The sequence below is a fragment of the Lates calcarifer genome, linkage group LG7_2, assembly GCF_001640805.2.
Source record: "Lates calcarifer isolate ASB-BC8 linkage group LG7_2, TLL_Latcal_v3, whole genome shotgun sequence".
Classification (NCBI taxonomy): Eukaryota; Metazoa; Chordata; class Actinopteri; family Centropomidae; genus Lates; species Lates calcarifer.
In genome coordinates, this window is record NC_066854.1 from 3,501,364 (window position 1) to 3,519,706 (window position 18,343).

General features: G+C 43.4%; 1 protein-coding gene across 2 annotated transcripts; it reads left to right on the forward strand.

Annotated features, from left to right (window-relative positions):
* The first annotated feature begins 8,098 nt into the window (after nt 1–8,098).
* mrps9 (mitochondrial ribosomal protein S9) lies at nt 8,099–18,216 on the forward strand. 2 transcript variants are annotated; one of them, XM_018661218.2, is made up of 11 exons: nt 8,099–8,221; nt 8,566–8,748; nt 11,593–11,655; nt 11,968–11,998; nt 12,080–12,159; nt 15,485–15,570; nt 15,709–15,784; nt 15,867–16,035; nt 16,138–16,246; nt 16,979–17,148; nt 17,828–18,216. In XM_018661218.2, the coding sequence occupies exons 1-11, from the start codon at nt 8,123–8,125 to the stop codon at nt 17,917–17,919; spliced, it is 1,158 nt and encodes a 385-aa protein (XP_018516734.1). In that variant the 5' UTR covers nt 8,099–8,122; the 3' UTR covers nt 17,920–18,216. The 2 variants fall into 2 exon arrangements, with proteins under 2 accessions (XP_018516734.1, XP_018516733.1); XM_018661217.2 differs by lacking the exon at nt 17,828–18,216 and adding an exon at nt 17,221–17,816.
* The last annotated feature ends 127 nt before the right edge of the window (nt 18,217–18,343 follow it).

Genomic DNA, 18,343 nt, shown 5'->3' on the forward strand with positions numbered 1-18,343 from the left:
CTTAATGCTCATCTCTGCAGCGGCAACTTACACATTAGCAAACACAGAGGTTGCTTGCACTCAAACATGGGTGCCATTCGAATGGCTTCCGCTGCCGTTTAAAAGCTTTGCTCACTGAAATAAAAGTAATTAATTGGTGTTATACACCAAGGACATAATTATCTTTTCCAGTAACTGGCACATATTTAATTACCAGTAATTGTTCCCCGAGCCTTGTTCAAAAGTGTTGCGCGCCAGACAGTTCTGATATATTATACACTAATCCTGCACTTGATACTCAGTCAATTAGGAAATGTGTGTCAAAGACCAAGCATGTAAACAGCATTGTGGAACACACACACACACACACATCCTTTTGAGACATAACGCCGATGTGGGCCTTCGTCGGTGTCCTCACACACACACACACACACGCTCCCACACACTCATCTGTCTCACTGCTCTGCACTTTGTTTTCCTCCTCAGGGTACAAATCTCTACCTATCCCATTCCTTCCCAAGGTGTTAATGCCTGCCAGATTGGAGGAAAGTAATTTGAGATCATTTCGCAACAAAGGCCGCAGATACTGATTAACACGGGGGGCTACTTTCTAGCCAAGTGGCGTGGTCCCATTTAAAAAGCGTCAGGAGCTAAATTTACTCCCCTGTGCCTTGGGGTGTGTGGGGCCAGAGGCAGCAGTGGGGCCCTTGAACATGAGAACAGGGTTTAATAAGTAAACAGGAGAGGCAGAGAACAGTGCTTCTGATCAGGGCTTATTTGCCCAGCCGAGCCCCTGGTACGCGCTACTAGCTGATTAGCCCTGCCGATTGTACCTTGTAATTGCAGTGCCTTGACCCCCTCTAGGCAAATATTAGATTTTAGTGGTTTAACCTTTCCAGTCGTCTGAGCGGGGTAAATTGCCCAACCAGATGTTAAGGAGCCCAGCAGTAGTCCACAGCCCTTCTGATCAGCAGGGGAAAAAAGCTCACAGATTGAACCTTTTCTTTTTAATATTGTCTCAATTTCCTCTGGCCTTTCAAGCTGATTTTTCGCAGCGGTTTCCTTCCCCGAGAAACAGTCATACTCCGATTCTTATCCACCTCCTCTGATGTCAGGTTACAAGCGAGACATATTATTTAAAATCAGTCCCGTCACAGTCATTAGTGAGGGACAAATGATCAATGAAAAGATCAATGGCAGATATTAACCTAGCAATCAGTCCTTCAGTTCAATCACTCCAGCAATTTGTCAGCTGGTGAGGTGCAACACATCCACTTGAACAGGTCTTTCCCCAAATGCTATGGGAAAAGAAGATGCTTATTTCCATATAATGGCTTATAAAGTCACTCACTGCACTTAAAAAGCACCAAATGTTTTTGCAGTTGGTCACTGTGCAAAAGTAGATTTGGGCGCCTCATCTTAGGAGAAAACAGCAACTGATACTATTATTATTAGCCTCCTTTCCTCATCTAAAATTATCACATTTCAACCAAAATAGTTTGCAACCAGCTGCCAAAACTGCTGTGGTCAAATTTTGCATGCAACCACTTTCTGCGAGAAGCAGTAAAATTCATTTTTTCCCTTAGCCATCCAACGCAGCACACAGGAAAGATTCCCTCGTCGGTATGCTACACTGCAGCAGAGAGAGAACAACAAATTGCAGACAAAGCAACGGGGCATAGATGTCGTCAAACTGCCTCACATTCCAGCTCTGAGCCGAACACGGGGTCAAACGAGCAGCAATTATACAATCCCCTTCCTCGGATAAAAAGCATTATTTTCCACCAAATCCCCCTCTGTAATAAGGCAGTGATTGATGTGCCCCTGCATGCGAGAGCTCGCTAGAAGCGTCCGTCCAGATGAAATGGAAACAATATGAAAACATTCTCTGAGGATGGAATTTCCCCCTCGACTTTTTAGATCTCGCCTGGCATTTAAAAAATTCACCCAGATATGTAAATCTCCCTCGACCGCAAACCAAACAGCTGTGGCTGGTTTTGATCAGTCTTTGCAAACCTGTAGGTGTCGGTGCAGCCAAAACAGAAATTTGAGGAGGTCACAGACACCACCGGACAAATTAACATAAACTTCATTCCCTGATTTAGAAAATAAGTGTCTAATTTATAATCATATATGTGGTACAACCTCAGAACTTGATTACAATGAGAAAAGTGTGTATGTATGTCTTTGTGTCTGTTCCTCTGGGTGGTTTCTGTGTGTTAATGCTTTCACACATTCTTGCTTGAGTCTGCAGGCCTTTAGAGAACCCCCCCACCACCTTGGGAGTGCACTTTCTTCACAGGCTAAGGCCATTATGGGAAACTCTTTCGGACAGGACGGGACGAGGATGGTGGAGAGGGGCGACGGAAGTTTTTCTTGGGTCATTCCCAGCAGTTTCCAGAGATCTCGGGTTTCTCCTCGTCCCCGTCTCGGATCCAGGTCCTCTTCCTCCCCGTCAAGCATCTCCAGGCCCCAGTTCACCCCGCATGTAATAGTTTCCTTCCTCCCCTATAGCCTCTCACCTGAAAAAAGAGTCGGATGGAAGAAGGGGAGGAAAATAGTCATCTTTTCATCCCCGGGATGGACTGAAGTAACCCTTCAGCTGGAGAGGAAACCCAATACTGCCTTCAGCTCGCTGTCTGAGAGGACAGAAAGGAGAGGGCAAGGGGAAAAGGGGGGTAACCAAAGTGGTTCCATGTGAGAGATGGAAGTGAAGTCTGGGAAAGACGGGGATCGACACCCTGAACACCTCCTCCCTCACCCCCCACTCAAACCACCGTACAGAGTCCCATCCTCAGGCCTGGACATGGTGTAACAGACCAGCATCGCTCTGGACACTGAAGTCTGCTCTTTCATTCTGATAAGCTGCACAATGTATTTTATTTCCTTTATTATCTCTCTTTATCTTTATTTAAGCACTTTGACTCTCCTCTGTGTTTCAGAGGTGCTATTTGTTTCTATTCAGATCTGTTTTATCCAGTTGTTTATTCTCACTGCTCTATTTTATTTCACACCGTTAATTTTTTTGCCCAGTTCTTTTAAATTTTTTATCTGCCCTGTTCTATTCCGCTCTACTTTTTCCTTCTGTTCTTTTCTGCACTGTACTAGTTTATTTCTTTGCTGGCATTTTATTCTGTTCTTTCTCTTGTTTCATCTATGTAGTTTATTTATGTCCCATTCAATTGTCAGTGTCTCTGTCCTGTTCTACTGCACTCTGTATTTTATTCTATTTTATTTTTATATTGTGCTCAGCTCTACGTTGTTTTACCATTAACTATTGTTCCAGTGCTTTCTGTTCTATTTTATTCTCCTGTGCTCTTCCTCTTCTATTCAGCACTGTGTGAATTGTATTAGTTTCAGTCACAGTCATTTCTGCTCTGTTCTACCTGACTGTTTTCTGTTTTAATATGAAACCCTCAGTCTGGCTCCTGAAGCTCCAGTCTGTTCAGGTAGCTCGCTCCCCCCGTGGAGCCGTTCTGAGAAGGAGGCCTAATATCTGCAGACATCTATGGCCACCGCCCAATCTGTTGCACGCTCCATTCATTTCACGCACTGCCAGAAGTGCTTTGTAATTATCCTGATATTGATGAAGGCTGATTCCAGCAGGTAATCGCTGGCAGTTCAGCTGTTTTTACGCATCTCAGCAAAATGTCTCTATCCATTACCAGTGGCAAATTAATTTCCACTCAATGACCATACTTGTTGATAATCTACGAAACTGTGTGTGTGTGAGAGAGAGAGAGAGAGAGAGGGGAGATGAGTAATCCTTGACAGAGCTCTGGAGCGTGGCATATAACTTGGTTTACCTCACACAAAGATCACTGTGGGTGTTAGTTTAACACTGCACAGTGGACTGTAGCACACTGCTGTACGAGCCTTAGTATTACAGTTTATACATTTACTGTGGTGGTGACTGCAGCAGAGCAATGCTAGTAGAAGTAGCTGTCAAAATAGAAGAAATCACTTCAGCAGAAGTGATGTTATTAGACTAATAGTAGCAGTAAAATAACAACACCAAAATTCCAAGAGTGAATGGGAATGAAAATGGATTTAGAGTTACACATTGGAATTCAAAAAGGAGGAAACTGGAAAATAAAAATAAATAAAAAGAGGAAGGGGATTAGGACTGGGAATAGAAAGGGGAATAGGAATAGAAATTATGTGTGTGTGTGGAGTGTATAGGTGTGGCAACAGATGTCCTCTAGGTGGAGGTTACAGCACCTTTGGCCTGCTCACTGCTCCCACACTGACCCTCTGACCTGACCCAGAAGAAAGAGGTGAAGAGTTCAGCAGCATGTACGATGGTGAACAGGTGGATATGAAAAATTCTCTATTTTCTTTCCTCCTCTTATTCTTCATGCACACATTTTATGAAATCTGTGAAATGAAATGTCATTCATGACATTAAGCAGATTTCAAATGGCACTGCTCCCTCACACCGACTCTGCTGTGTATCAGCTTTGACATGCAGGGAGAGTTATATTCTGTGTAGTGGTTGTTGTGTTTTACAGCATTGTGGCAGAATGGATGGCTCCAGTGGAAACTGAAACCCTGTCAGTGTTAGTGCCTCGCTCTACATTCACCTGCAGAGGGAATGGATCTCCCCAAAACCAACTGAGGTAGGATAACACTTAATCACTACCTGAGCTGAGCCACACAGGGACAAGTTTATTTCTCTTTGTTTATTGATGCACATGCTGTACTGTATGTGCTGTGCAGAAGAGCAACACGTGCATCATAAAATAATATGAAGCTAAGTCCATTAAAGATGTATGATTCATGGTGTAAATGACCACTTATACTTAGATATGCTATTTCTACAGCCTGCTGTGATGTATTGTGGTGTGTTGGAGATCCCTTCTACTGCAGCATTAAGGGGTAAATAAATATGCTTTAAAAGAGTAAATGAGCTTGAGCAAAGTGGCCCTTTGAGTCTCCATGTTTGTGGAGCAACCATAATGGATTCTTTAGAGCCGTGAACGGTTTATAGGCATGACAGCCATGTTTCAGCACGATGGGCTTATCCCTACGCAAGGCGCTAAGGATATTAGGGAATCAGCGTAAAGCAGCATGGAAATGATGACTGGAGCAAAGCCTCAGCTCGCTGGCATTATAAGCCCCCAATTCTCCAGCACTCCATCCTTGGGAAAGAGGGGGAAGGAGCGGACTTGGCACAGCTCCACAGTGTGATATCCTCCATTATTTCCTGCTCCATCGCTGTTTTAGCCGTACAATTAAAAGGATGTCGCTCAATCTGGGGATAGGGCAAATTGAGAGGAGGTCGATGTCGCCTATTGTGGCGTTTCCTTTTCAAGACGGTGCTGGAATCCCCGCTGTCCATATGGAGATCTGTTGGAACAGTTGGATGAGAGCCAACCCTCTAATGCCTGGCACTGAGCTACAGCTTCATATGAAGCATTGATGGCACATGCCAAGCATGAAACAGCCGCCCATAAGGTTCCCTAAATTAAATGCTTTTACTTTCACTTCATAGCACTGTCTTCAGTGCAAATTCACCATTTTCACAGCAACTGGCAATGTTTGGTTCTCATTAACAAGGTGTGTCTTCTCATTAACAAAAAGTGACTAAATTCTCCACTTTGCAGTCGTCACAGTGTCACTACAGTGTGTTGCAGGGTTTACTTAAGTCCACAGTGAGCTCACCAAGCGAATATCTCCACCCAATCCACCCACGGTGGCTCGCCTGTCAGAGACGGACCCCGGCAGAAGGATGATTAATGTCCCACCTCTCACCCCCCACTGTGAATTAGAGACCATGGGTCGAAACTATTTTTCTTGGTGAGCAGGAGCACGCTTGTGGCTAAAAAACGGGGCAAACACTGTTTATCATCTGCCTGACGACAGCTCTCCTCGGGGCAAATTAACCACGCGTCCATATCGACTGGCACGGGCAGGGAGTCAGTGCCCCTTCACTTTGATTAATCTCCCCGTGTTCCTGTTCCAACTCTATCAAAGTAATCTAAGTGAAGACACACAGCATTGATCTGTAAACACAGCATACATACTACTGTACTAAACACACACACACACACTGTGAGAGGAAAGGGGACCATGATAACATAAACATCTGCTTATTTTTAAATATCACATGTGATTGTAGTCCCTGACTGTGTTTTCACATATACAGGTATACCCAGACATTTTTCATTATATTAAAAGGGTCTAATTACTGTTTTATCTCTGTCCTGTAGAAACCATGTGTCTACAAAATGTCAACTTGACACGAACTATCAAAACACTCATCTTCTCCTCTCATACAGTGTGTTTTTTCATGGTTTATTCAAGAAGTAGGAGAACTTTCTATATTTTCATGTTCAAGTCAAACTGACCCAGTGAATTTATTAAGTAGAAGGTGAAAATCCCAGTCTTAAAAGTTGCCCCGCCTCATCTGAGCAGCATGTAGTATGGTTAAGACTGCAAACAATAAGTAATACACGTGTACATATGCTCTTGAGCAAGGCACTTGACCTCCTGCTCCTCAACATCAACAATGGAAAAACTGGCTGTGCAGAACACATGTTGCTGCTCGATGAAACACTCACAGTCATCGCTCCCTGGAGGAATGAAGCCTATTTTCATCCTGATCTATAAACTTTGGCTAAAGTGGCAGCTTGTGCTCATCCATTCAAAGAATCCACACAAAGTGTTGTGTTAATCCATCTCAGCGCTGCCCAGCACTGACTGCACCACATATGCAAAACAATCTGTTTTATGTGTAGCCTTGCCAACGTGCTTGGCAGACGGTGACTGAGCTTTTTTTTTTATTGTGTTATTTCTGATAAGTCGTGTGGAGCCGCTACTTTAAATCCTGTGGCGTGACATTTACAGTGCCCCTCCTTTTGTCTGTGATGTTACAGATGGTGTTCACATACAGTTTGCATTAAAGCGGGCATCAGAGCCTCACAAGTGCTATGTTATTAGGTCTATGGGGTCAGAGTGGTTTCAGATAGTTTGTAGTCTGTATGCAAAAATCTGGCGCCGGACATGGTGATCATGTGGTGTGCAAATATAGAAACATTATCATTAAGTCTCTTGTGGTAAATTTGTCTCCTGTATGATGCAATATCACTTAAATAGACAATTGTTTAGGATCTTTTACTACAAGTTTGTGATGGTAAAGCAGTGAGAGTAACAAGTGAATTTGATCTTTTTTTTTAACCTGTAGACAAACAAGTTTTAAGAAGTTTTAGCATTTAAGATTTTTACGCAATGCCTGGTGTTCATTTACAACCTAAAACAAAAGGACATGAGGAATAGTTTTAGTGTGCTGGATCACTGCACATTTTGCTCTTAGCTGCACCATGTGGCCTGCATGTTTTGAATTTCCACCATCATACTGAACAACACAAGTTTCCAATGAGCTGTGGCATCTGTGAAGTGATGTGAACTGTTGACTAAAAGATAAAAAAGCTGTGTAATTGAAACAGCCTATGTAGCTCACTTTATTCAATTGTCTCAATTGTTTTAAAGTGTGTGCTCCTTGTTGGAATGTACAGTTTTTATATTTGTCTCATTTGTCATTTCAACCAGATTATGCAGCTTTGTGGTCTGTTGTCATGTGGCTTGAATGATCCAGTCCAGTGTCTTCTTTTCAGTTTTAGCTGATCTGTTTATTTGTAGCTATCTTTTTTCCTTTCAGCTGCTGATGATTTTCATCTTAATATTTTACCACTGTTTTTATCAGTAACATTTATGAGTTGTAAATCTTAAACACACTGTCATGATCACTTCAAACTTGGTGACAAAGAAGTTGTTTATGATGGCTCAGGATCTGGTATCAGTCCATTTTCTATTCATTTTCTATTCTATTATTATAGAACACATACACCATTATAATGTAGAAACCTTCCAGAAGCACTTGAATGCAACATTTGTGCTGCCTTTCCAGTCAGTTTATTTCAGAAAAAAAGTTGTACAATATTATTAAAGTAAGTTTCTATTTATTTAGTATCTTTACTTATACCTCTGACTTGAGGAAGCAATTTTAAAAAAAGGTTATAAATAATAACTAAAGTTTAATGGATATATCGTCAAAATATATGGTAGTTTGTGTTTTAACGTAAAACGCCATGTCACATGACTCTGACAACTTCCGCAGCTGACGTCAGCGCTGTCCGTGAAGATGGCGGCGTCCTGTGTGCGAACCGTGGGTTCGTTCTTAGGGAAATGTGGGAATTCCTGCTCCAGTATAAACTCAGTCACGTCGCAGTTGAGCCGGCAGGTGAAGTGTGATTTTGTCTCTAATAAACCACCCGGTCCTGTACGTAAAACAAACGTGAGCGGATATAAATGAAATACAACGCTAAAACACCGACGTCCTTGAGTTAGCATCCTCCTGCAGCTTCCTTTAGCCGAAACTGGCTTGACTGATATTTCAAATAAGACTTTGCCAACTTCACATTCGTTTTATCACGATGTGATAGACTTTTGTTTATTTTAATATCAATTGTTGAAGCCTTAACAACAGTTCGGCTGTAGTTTTGTTGCCCCATCTATTTAGCAAGCTAGTATACTCATGACTAACTGTATTTATGTCATAATAATGGTGCTTTTCCTCCTCCCCAGGTCCTGCGCAGGCAGATCTGTGTGAGCTCTGCCCTCCACAGAAAGAACCAGTCGAACAGAACACCGCCGAAGTTCACGGCGGAGTTTATTGAGCAGCAGGTGGAGGAGTTCAACATCGGGAAACGGCACCTGGCCAACATGATGGGAGAAGACCCGGAGAATTTCACCCAGGAGGACATTGATGTAAGACTCCCTTCACTGTGCTTTCATCCATCAACTGGCTTGTGCAGACCAGTCTTGTAGCCCCAGTTCTAGTGGTTTTTCATTCAATGTCAGTGGCTCCAGTAAGCTTTCCTTATCTCTGGAGCTGATGAAACCTTTTTAAAATCAACAAAATATTCCCAAAAGCTCGTGAAGTTGACCTGTAAGGAATAAGGACACAAGTTTTGTTAAGGATGCTTCAAGGGAAATTTAAGACACAGGTGTTAAGTAAAGCAGGATGATTCAGCTTCTATCCATTTCATAAAAACCTTCCCTCAAGTATTCTGTTCTCCACTTATGTTATAATGTATTTTTGGAAATAGATTGATGGTTTCAGTGGATTACAAGTTTTCTGTCACACTGAATAATATTTCTAGGTGCTAAATGTTAAGTATGTTTTGTTAGGAAATTACTGAACCTTTTTAAAATTGTATTTGTCTGTTTTTAAATGTTATTTTATTTGATTCATTGAGCCATGGAGTGCCACATTTGTGTTAGGGAAATTGGGATGTAGACAAGCACTTTGTTGGTTTTTTGCAGGATTTGTTGACAATAAGTTGTTTTCATAGTCACGTTAAGTTTGATTGTGACTGTCTGTTTGGTAATTTACATCATTTTACTGTCTTATTCCACATAAGAGCTCCTCAGTTGTTGTTGACTGGCGAGAATTGCAGTCTGAAGTTCTGCAGCCAGGTGGTACATTTTCATCAGTCTTTGGATTTCACATTGATAAACTGGTTTACAGACAGGTATTCATAAGAGGTGTACAGCTATTGTAATAGTTTTTGATGGTCAGTCAGACAGCCCACATGTGCATCCTCATTTATCTTCCCCTCATGAGACAAAGACTCAAAGCATATAAGCATTAGACATATTGATTAGCTTCCACTTTTCAGGCTGGAGAGGTTTTTTGTTATGAAGCTGCTCTCCTCACATCATCATCATCTTTAGCACCAGTAGACTCCACCAGCAGCAGTGAGGTGGGGCCACCTCTGGCTAATCTTCTGCGTCAGGGATATTAGCAATACCCTCAAACACACACCCACGTTCCTGTTTCAGATTTTTGCAACACATTAGCCCTCGCTGCTCCAACCATTTAGCTTGATTTCCCACTCTCCCCTCGCCGGTCCCCCAGTGTCCCTCACGTGTAATGAAGAGAGCAGTTGGTGCCAGGCTGTGAAAGCCAAAGCGACGGCTAACAGCCCAAACTCAGATGTGACGAGGGAAAGAGGAAAATTTGGGAGGACTGGTGAGGTGCGGACTGGGACACCTGATAAATTCCGCCTTGGTTTGGAGTCCAGACTCTTCAGGTGTGACGGTGATAAAGACGCAGGAAAAATCAAAAGGATGTTTTCAGCCAGGAGGGAATATACATGTTAAAATACCTTTTTGTAAGAGTTACAGCTGCTCCATCTGCTCATATCCAAGTTGCCAACTATTAGTTTGAGCCAACATTCAACATCCAATCAGCTTTTTTTTAAAACTAATAATAAATGATAATTACATTTAAGTCCTTTATCAAGCTTTATCTCTTTTTTCATCATTGTAAACTTAATATCTTTAGGTTTTAGACTGTTGGTCCAAAGGGTGAAACAAGCTATTTCAAAGCATTTACAAATACTTGTCTGTTATTTTTTGTTGATTATCTATTCGATTATAATTGCCTGAGTGGTGATTCTTCATTCTGTGGTCGAACATTTTTTTAGGCTATTTAGCTTCATTTTTAACAGTCTGCTGGCCTGTCAGAGCTTTGTATCGCTCTTTGTTCAGGCAGGAGATGTGAGAGAAGGCGACAAGTTTCAGAGACGATTAAAAAAAAAAAAAAAAAAAAAAAAAAGACGGTTTCAGTCGTGTCATCCAACATGTTCAAAATTTAGCATGATTGATTTCACCATGTCGTTGAAATTTGTAAAATTGGACGCCCTCCTGCGCTGTGGCGCCACTTGGTTGTGCTGGTGTCTGATAGACTGCCACTCTCCCTCTTTCCTCCTCTGTCACTCTGTCTCTGCCCCTCAGGGAGCTCTGCCATATTGTGCAGAGGCTCAGGGGACGCACAGGTGTGTCTTCATCTGTTCCCTGCTCCTCTCTGCCTGTCTTTACCTTTTCCTCTTTTCTTTTTACCCTTTAACTTCTCCTCAATTGTCTTCCTCTTCCTGCTTCTCACCTCTTCACACACACACACACACACACACACACACACACACACATTTTTTTAGTCCTTCTCTTCCTGCTTTCCATCGTTTTGACAACCTTAAAGGCAGCAACCTGCTCCCTGTGCGCTGCACCTGCTGCCTCACTAATTGAACCGACAGAGAGGAGGAAAAAATGAAAGAGGAGGAAGAAGAGGAGCGGAGAGATGGTGGGATGGAGGAAGGAGCGAGATGAACAGACTGTCTTGATGAGTGTGGCGGGGCCAACACACTTCCCGTCTCCCTCTCTTCTCTCACACACACATTTACAGTGCCATCTGTAGCCCTGCTAACAACACGGACACACACACACACACCGAGCAGAGGATGAACTTGGAGTGAACTGTTGGACATCCACAGTGTCCTCTGCTCACTGTCAATAAAGCCAAAAACTTGTGCCTTTTTCTGCTTGTTTTCTCCTCTAACTCTGCAGTAACACACACACACACACACACTCGCCTTTCCTTGAACCCACCAGCAGATTGTGCCTCTTCTTCTGTCACTTTCGCTGTCGTTCGTTGGTGTGACCTCTGTTGTTCGGACATGTCAGCATCGTCATAATCTTCCATGAGCGCGTCTCTCAAACTGCCATTTCTTCTTCTTTTGTTTATTAATTTATTTCTTGTCTCATCCTCAGAGGAGCATTGCTTACCTCTTCCCCTCTGGCCTGTTTGAGAAGAGAGCCCTGCCCGTCATGAAGGTACGTCTGTGAGTTAGACTCATCGAAACCTATCACGTATTTGATTGACATTAAAGTTTAAAGACTGAATTATTAGTTTTTATGATATAACTTCATATCAAACTGATGTAAGTTGCAATAGTTGGTGTCACCAGTATGTTAAGAGTGTTGTTCCATATTAAAACTAGACAAGAAATTGTCACTGAACATTTTTTCCTAACCTAAAGACTCACAAGATGATTTAAGAAATAAATGGAATGAATTGATTTCCTGCTTCAAGACATGTATGCTTCACTTGATTTCACACAAAATCTTCTCTCTTCTCACTTCCAGCATCCAGATGAAATATTTCCAAAGCAGAAAGGTATGTAATCTGTGCACCTGATGATTTTGTAACTGTAGGTGAGCGCTGCTTCTTAACTGATCATCTTCTCTGTATTTAAAGCCGTCCAGTGGGGAGAGGACGGACGGCCTTTCCACTTCCTTTTTTACACCGGCAAACAGTCCTACTACTCCGTGATGCATGTGAGTACTGCAGGCAGCTGTGGCCTTAAACAGCACTGTCAGGTTTTTGTATACGAGGTGAAGGTAAATCTTCATCCAGCTCAGAATCCCCAGTTCTTCCTCACCTGCTCCTCCCTGCCTCCTGCACCCTCGGGTCATATCCTATTCAGAGAGAGTGAGTTGAGAGAGGGCTGCGCTGTCCCCGAGGAGAGGCAACGTCAGATCATCTTTTCAGCACAGCTGAATAGAGCCGGGGTGAAAGAGAGGTGGGAGATTAGAGGAAAGTGAGACAGGAGGAGGAGGAGGAGGAATGGACGGGGTCAGAGGTAGTCCAGCTTGAAGGGTGGATCACTGGAGAATGCCTGTACCTGTGCTCCTGAGGTGGTGAAGTTCATTCTCACCTCATTCTGGGACCAAAACAAGCCACTGTCAAGCTGAATGTTTGGGTCATTTAACTAGAGTGGCACTCAGTAGAGCACAAACTTCTGCCAAGGCCAAACAATCCCACACATGTCTGTGTAGCTCTTAATAAAAAAATGAAAGGAAAAAGGTTGAGCTAAATCACTGAGATCTATAAATTATTTCCTGAGAAACTGATGTAAATGTCAAAAACATGTCCAGTCTCAGAAAGTGATGAAAAATTAAAATTGTAAAGACAGTTTATAACAATTTCCAGAGGTGGGGTTGAGCAATATCATAATTACATTTCTCTACCATGAGATATTCTGTTAGTACCATGCTTGTGTTAATATCCTTGAGTGTATCAGAGCATTTCTGAGGCTCTAGTATTTTTACCATTTCAGGGAAACTGACAGTTTCTGAGGCTAATCTGTAAAATGATGAGACAGAGGCAGAAAGTTAAAGAAGAGGAAAACAGTGTTGGGTGGCGGCTAATAGAAAAGTTATTTGTAAGCCTTTGTCTTAAAGTTTGTAAAACCATGTGTTTATAGGATTTAAAATAGTTTTTAAATTAAATGAAACCTAGACAAAGTCAGTAGGAGGAGAGCCAAACTGGGCCAACAGGGGCACCAAAAATCTAATACTGCTGTTTTAAACCTGTACTGGAAGCAAACATAACAAAAAAACAGACTGAAATATTTTCATTTAAAAAAGCCAGAAAAACACATTCAGTTTTTGGTTGAGCTGGAGCGAAGGAGAAAAAAAAAACATCTTTTTGTGTCCAGGTTTAAAATCGTGTTTGAGGTGTGGCACGTCTGGCTTGTCAGGCTTTGTCCCGCTACAGGGAGCGACTCCTCCATGGGGATTTGGAGGGAGGGAGGGGGAGTGGGGTGGGGCAGAGTGAGTGAGTGAGAGAATAGAGGGGGGAGCTGAGACCCCCGGGGAGGCCTAGGGAGCAGCTACGCCTTTCACACCGCTCCTCACCTCCTCTTCCTCTTCCTCCATCCTCTGCTGTTTTTCTGCTCAGCTGTTTACTTCCTGTCTGTCAGCCGCTGACCTTGTTCAAAGACGTTTCAGAGATAAGAGACGTGCGTCTGTGTCTTAAACACAGAGAGGTATGATATCTGGATATTGGTCCAATTGCACACTTCTGATACACACACACACACCCACACACCATTGTGCCCTGCAGCCACAATCTACACCCCCTGCTGTTGGTTTAAATAGGTATGTCAGACATGTCTGAGAGCTCATGCTGCCTGTCTGCAGGATCACAGGCTCAATCCTCACTTACACCCTCGTCTTTTTCCTCTCCTCTTCGCTCTCTTGTTTGCTCCTCTTCCTGTTCTTCCTCCCATCTTGTGTCCACTCTGGGATAAATATATTTTATCTGTTGTCACCAACGTACACACCTCAGGAGTGTTACCAGGAGGGGGCAGTGGCGTGTAAAGCAGACTCGCTGCTTGGCCGCTCTCCTCTGGCTGTTGTTGGGCTCAGCGCAGCGTGGCACATTAACCTGCTCGCTGCTCTGCTGAGCCCTTTGTGACCACAGGAACCAAAAAACACCCCCCCAACCCCCTCACCCTTCACTTTAACTCCATCTAAACCTGCATATGAAATAAATTCACAACCCAAAGGTGGAGATATTCTGCTGCGGCGCCTGGTTTTGCATTTTCATTCTTTTATTGTTGCTTTTAGACTAAATTACTTCCCTTTTCCTCTCATAGCTAAAGCTCTAAACTTGAAGGTCCTGCTGTGCATATGAAGACCACTTACTGAATAGAAAGAGTGGAGCTCTAGCTGTCTGTCTCTGTAACAGCCTTGACTTAAATGTATCCAGATACTGGCCCTCTCCTCTCCTTTCATCCGGCCAATCCATGCGAATTATTCCTCACCATTGTAGGACCCAGTGTTTGCAGACGTGTAACACAAGCCCCTTATCCCCCCCCCCCAATCCTCCAACTCTTCCAACTCCTCCTGCCTTCTCTTTTTTTCTGATTTTCTATTAGGTGTTTTTTTTTCCAAAGAAAATTGGTTTTTGCTTGATGTTTGCTTTTTTGTACTCCCCCCCCTTGCTCTCCCTCCTCTTCCTCCCCCCCATACCCCTGTGTTGCTGGTCGGAGTGGCAGCGGATTAGGCACACTCTATCAAGAAGGAATTAAACAAACATCTGGTGAATAATTGACGGGGAAATGAGTTCTCACCCAGGCGCGGGGCGGCCGAGGTGGGGGTGTCTGCCTCGGGGACGTGACCGGCATGCCCACCCCTCCCCACCCTCACCCTCCTGTCTGTCTGTCTGTCTGTGCCCATCGCCATGACACGCTCCCCCTCGGGTTATTCCCAAAGCAGCGCTGATCTAATGACGAGCGACCCCCCCCCCATGAAACTGTCCCATCATTTATTTAGTTTCATGTTTTTTTTTGCTCCGGCAGGTTCCCTCGCACCTTCGCTTCAGGCCAAATACACACACAGGTGCCTGGATCAATCCAGTCCAGACGCTGTGAAGCATAATAAATTAAGTTCTTATTATTGTCTCATGTGTCATGGGCAGAAAAGACACCATAAATTTATAGTAGCCAGATGTGTATTCATTCACCAACTGTGCAAAAGAAATCCAAAAGTAAATCAAACCTTTATTCATAAATCACTGGCTAAAACAACCTTATACAGCAGAGGCTTATTTGAGAAGCTGAAACCAGGAAGTTCACAGTTTTCCTGATCATGTTTTTATAAGTGATCTGTATCAGTGGCTGGAGCATCTTTATTTTCCAAAGGATGGATATTAATCTGAAGATACAACAGCCTCCTCTGCTCTGGTTTCACATTTTCTATCACAGTTTGCTTTTTTACACCCTGTTAAGCTTTACACCATTTTGTGTGCTAGAATGTGCATATTTTGTCGTTTGCTGTCATCTCTCATGTTATTGTTGTTTCTTGTGAATTTTAGGAACTGTACAACAAAATCCAGAACTTAGAGAAGTACCAAGACCGTCTGAGAGCCAAAGGACTCTTCTCCCAGGATGTTAAGCAGATGTAAGAAGTTTTTCTTTTACAGGGAAAAGTCAGTACATTTTAATCTGTGTTAAAAGATGTATTATGATCAAGGCATGTCAGATGCTGGTATGATGCTGCAATTGTTAAGTCTAAGCAGGTTCTGTCTGTCTTTTTCAGCTCTCTAGGTTCAAGCAGGTGGCTCACAAAGGAGGAGGTGGAGGGTGTGCTGGTGGAGACCATCACTGATCACAACGTAAGAGCAGGTTTTCTCCTGGTCCTCTGCCAGTCTGTCACAAAGATGCAGAATTTGACTCTCACATGTCTCTGTCCTTCAGTACAATCGCTTGATCCAGCTGATGGAGCGCCTGCTGTCCATGCCCTACTGCGCCCTGGAGGAGGAGTTTGTCATGCGTTACCGCCAGCAACTGGAGACTCAGTCCAGGAAGCAGACGGTGCCTCCGCTGCAGAGGGATGAGAGAGGCGTGGCCTTCAGCACAGCAGAGGGTAGATACACAGCAGATACACAAAGTTACCTTTAATTTAAGACATGAAATGCAGCCCTTGTGAGTTGCAGTGTATGATATGTGTGTGTTTGTTCATTCTCAGGCCGCAGGAAGACGTCAAACTCCACTGTGGTTCTTCGAGACTGTGGCTCCGGAAAAGTCTCCATCAACGGTCAAGAGTCCATCCGTTACTTCCCTGTGCTACAAGACAGGTAGGAGAGCCCTGTGACTGTTTTCCACTCCGAACAAATAAACCTTTTCCACATCACATCCTTCATTCATAGATACCACTTCTCTTAAAATGCAAGACGTGATGTGTTTTACTCCCCCTCTCCCCCAAAAAATTAAAAAGCAGCTTTTTCACTCTTCACAGCATCGCCTCGTTTTTTATTTATCTCCTTGTAGTAAGTTAATTACACAGTTGAGTGATTGTGTGTCAGTGTGTGTGAGGCTGGTGTAAGTGTGTGTGTGTGTGTGAATGTCCAGAGCTGGTGTTGTCACGCAGTGTGAGGACGGGCTGTAATTGGAGCAGAGAGGTGACAATTGACTTTGTCAGCAGCCATAGGCCATTCAGCCTGAGACGCCATCCAGAACACAGACACTTTCTTTTTCTCACACACACACACACACACACACACACACATACGCACACAGACTTATCCTATTCCTGCTGAGTCAGAAGTTACTCTGTAATATGTGGTGGTGAGATTGTAAGAGAAAGCTTTTCACAGTGCTGGGATCCTCTATGCTTGTCTGAAAAGTCACCCAACCAGACATTAAATTAGCTAAGCCTCTGCCGTTGATACCACTATCTGTTAAATAGCACACACTCCTGCTCTGCCTATTCAGCCACATTTCATTCTTTCTCCTCCTTTTTTTATTATTATTATCTTGTGGTCATTTTCTTCTTTCCTCTCATCTTTCCCCTGCTTTTTATTCCTCAGAGAGCAGCTGATGTTCCCGCTTCAGTTCATGGACATGCTGGGACGCTTCGACCTGGAGTGCACCGTGAGCGGCGGCGGCAGGTCCAGCCAGGCGGGGTCGCTGCGGCTCGCCATCTCCCGCGCCCTGCTCAGCTTCCTGTCTGAGGGAGAAATGGAGAACATGAGACAAGGTGGGTTGTGCATGTGTGTCTGTGTTTCTTGTTTGTGATTGGACAGAACCAAAGTTAATTCAGTTTATTCAGTGACTGTGTTCAGGTCGGTTGCTGCTGGATTGGAGGGATGCTCTAAACTCTACGCTGCTGTGATTGGTCGTTTCTCCGTCAGCCAACTGATGGTGCTCTCTGCATGGAGGTCCTGTAGATGGCTAACTGGCCAACTGTTTAGGCCTTTGGCTTTGTTGAAGAAGCTACACCTTGACAAGTCATTTCACATTGTTTGATGTCGTTGCACAGTTGAACCTTTTCCATAATCTGAAATGTTATTGTGTTTTCTGAAATTTTATCATGTTTTGACCCTCAGGGCCACTTTACTGAAGGGGCCATGCACATTATTAGATCATGACTGAAACATAAACAGTGACAGAGCAGAGTACAGTGTATAATATTAGAGTGTGTTGCTGAACAGGAATATTTTCAATGAATGAAAAAAAAATCTGCTAAATTCATACAGTTTTTCTAACATTCAGATTTTCTTACAGCATTTCTCATCTCTCCAATAAGGTTTGGTTTTCCAACAAAATAGCTCTTTATTCAACTCTACTCTGACGATGGCAGTTTCATTCAGCTCTTGTTTTGTCTCATGATTTCCTCCTTCATCCATCATGTTTCTTGTTTCTGGATTGTTTTCCAGCTGGCCTGCTGACCCCTGACCCGAGAGTGAGGGAGAGGAAGAAGCCGGGACAGGAGGGAGCACGAAGGAAGTTCACCTGGAAGAAACGCTGAGGGGGAGAGGAGGAGGATCTTACCTGGAGTTAATATGAAACATTCACTCTGACATCTAGTATTAATATGGCTCCATATGAAATGATGTCAGCTGTGTCCTCCTCAGTTTATTTAAGCTCTTGAAACAACAATGGGCTGATAAATCGTCACTGACACATCCGCCATGTTTCCTCGATGCAGCTCAGACTGCAGTGTGCTTCTTTAGCCACTAGATGGAGGTGTTTGTCAAGGAATCAATGAAAAGGTGGAATATAATGATCAGTATATGAGTCAATAAATTATGTTTTTCATATAGAATATATTTTCTCTGCATCTTTTTCTGTTTCATTTTTGTCTTTGGGTATGAGCACATTTTTGCCAGCTCTCTGTGACAGTGAACTCGACAACGTTGGGGCCACATCTGACAAATCTGGGTGAGGTTTTA

Coding starts and splice junctions, on each gene's coding strand:
- mrps9 (XM_018661217.2), top strand. CDS start 8,123: ATGGCGGCGTCCTGTGTGCGAACCGTGGGTTCGTTCTTAGGGAAATGT. Junction 15,785..15,866: donor AGACCATCACTGATCACAAC/GTAAGAGCAGGT, acceptor TCTGTCCTTCAG/TACAATCGCTTGATCCAGCT. Junction 16,247..16,978: donor TTCCCTGTGCTACAAGACAG/GTAGGAGAGCCC, acceptor TTTATTCCTCAG/AGAGCAGCTGATGTTCCCGC.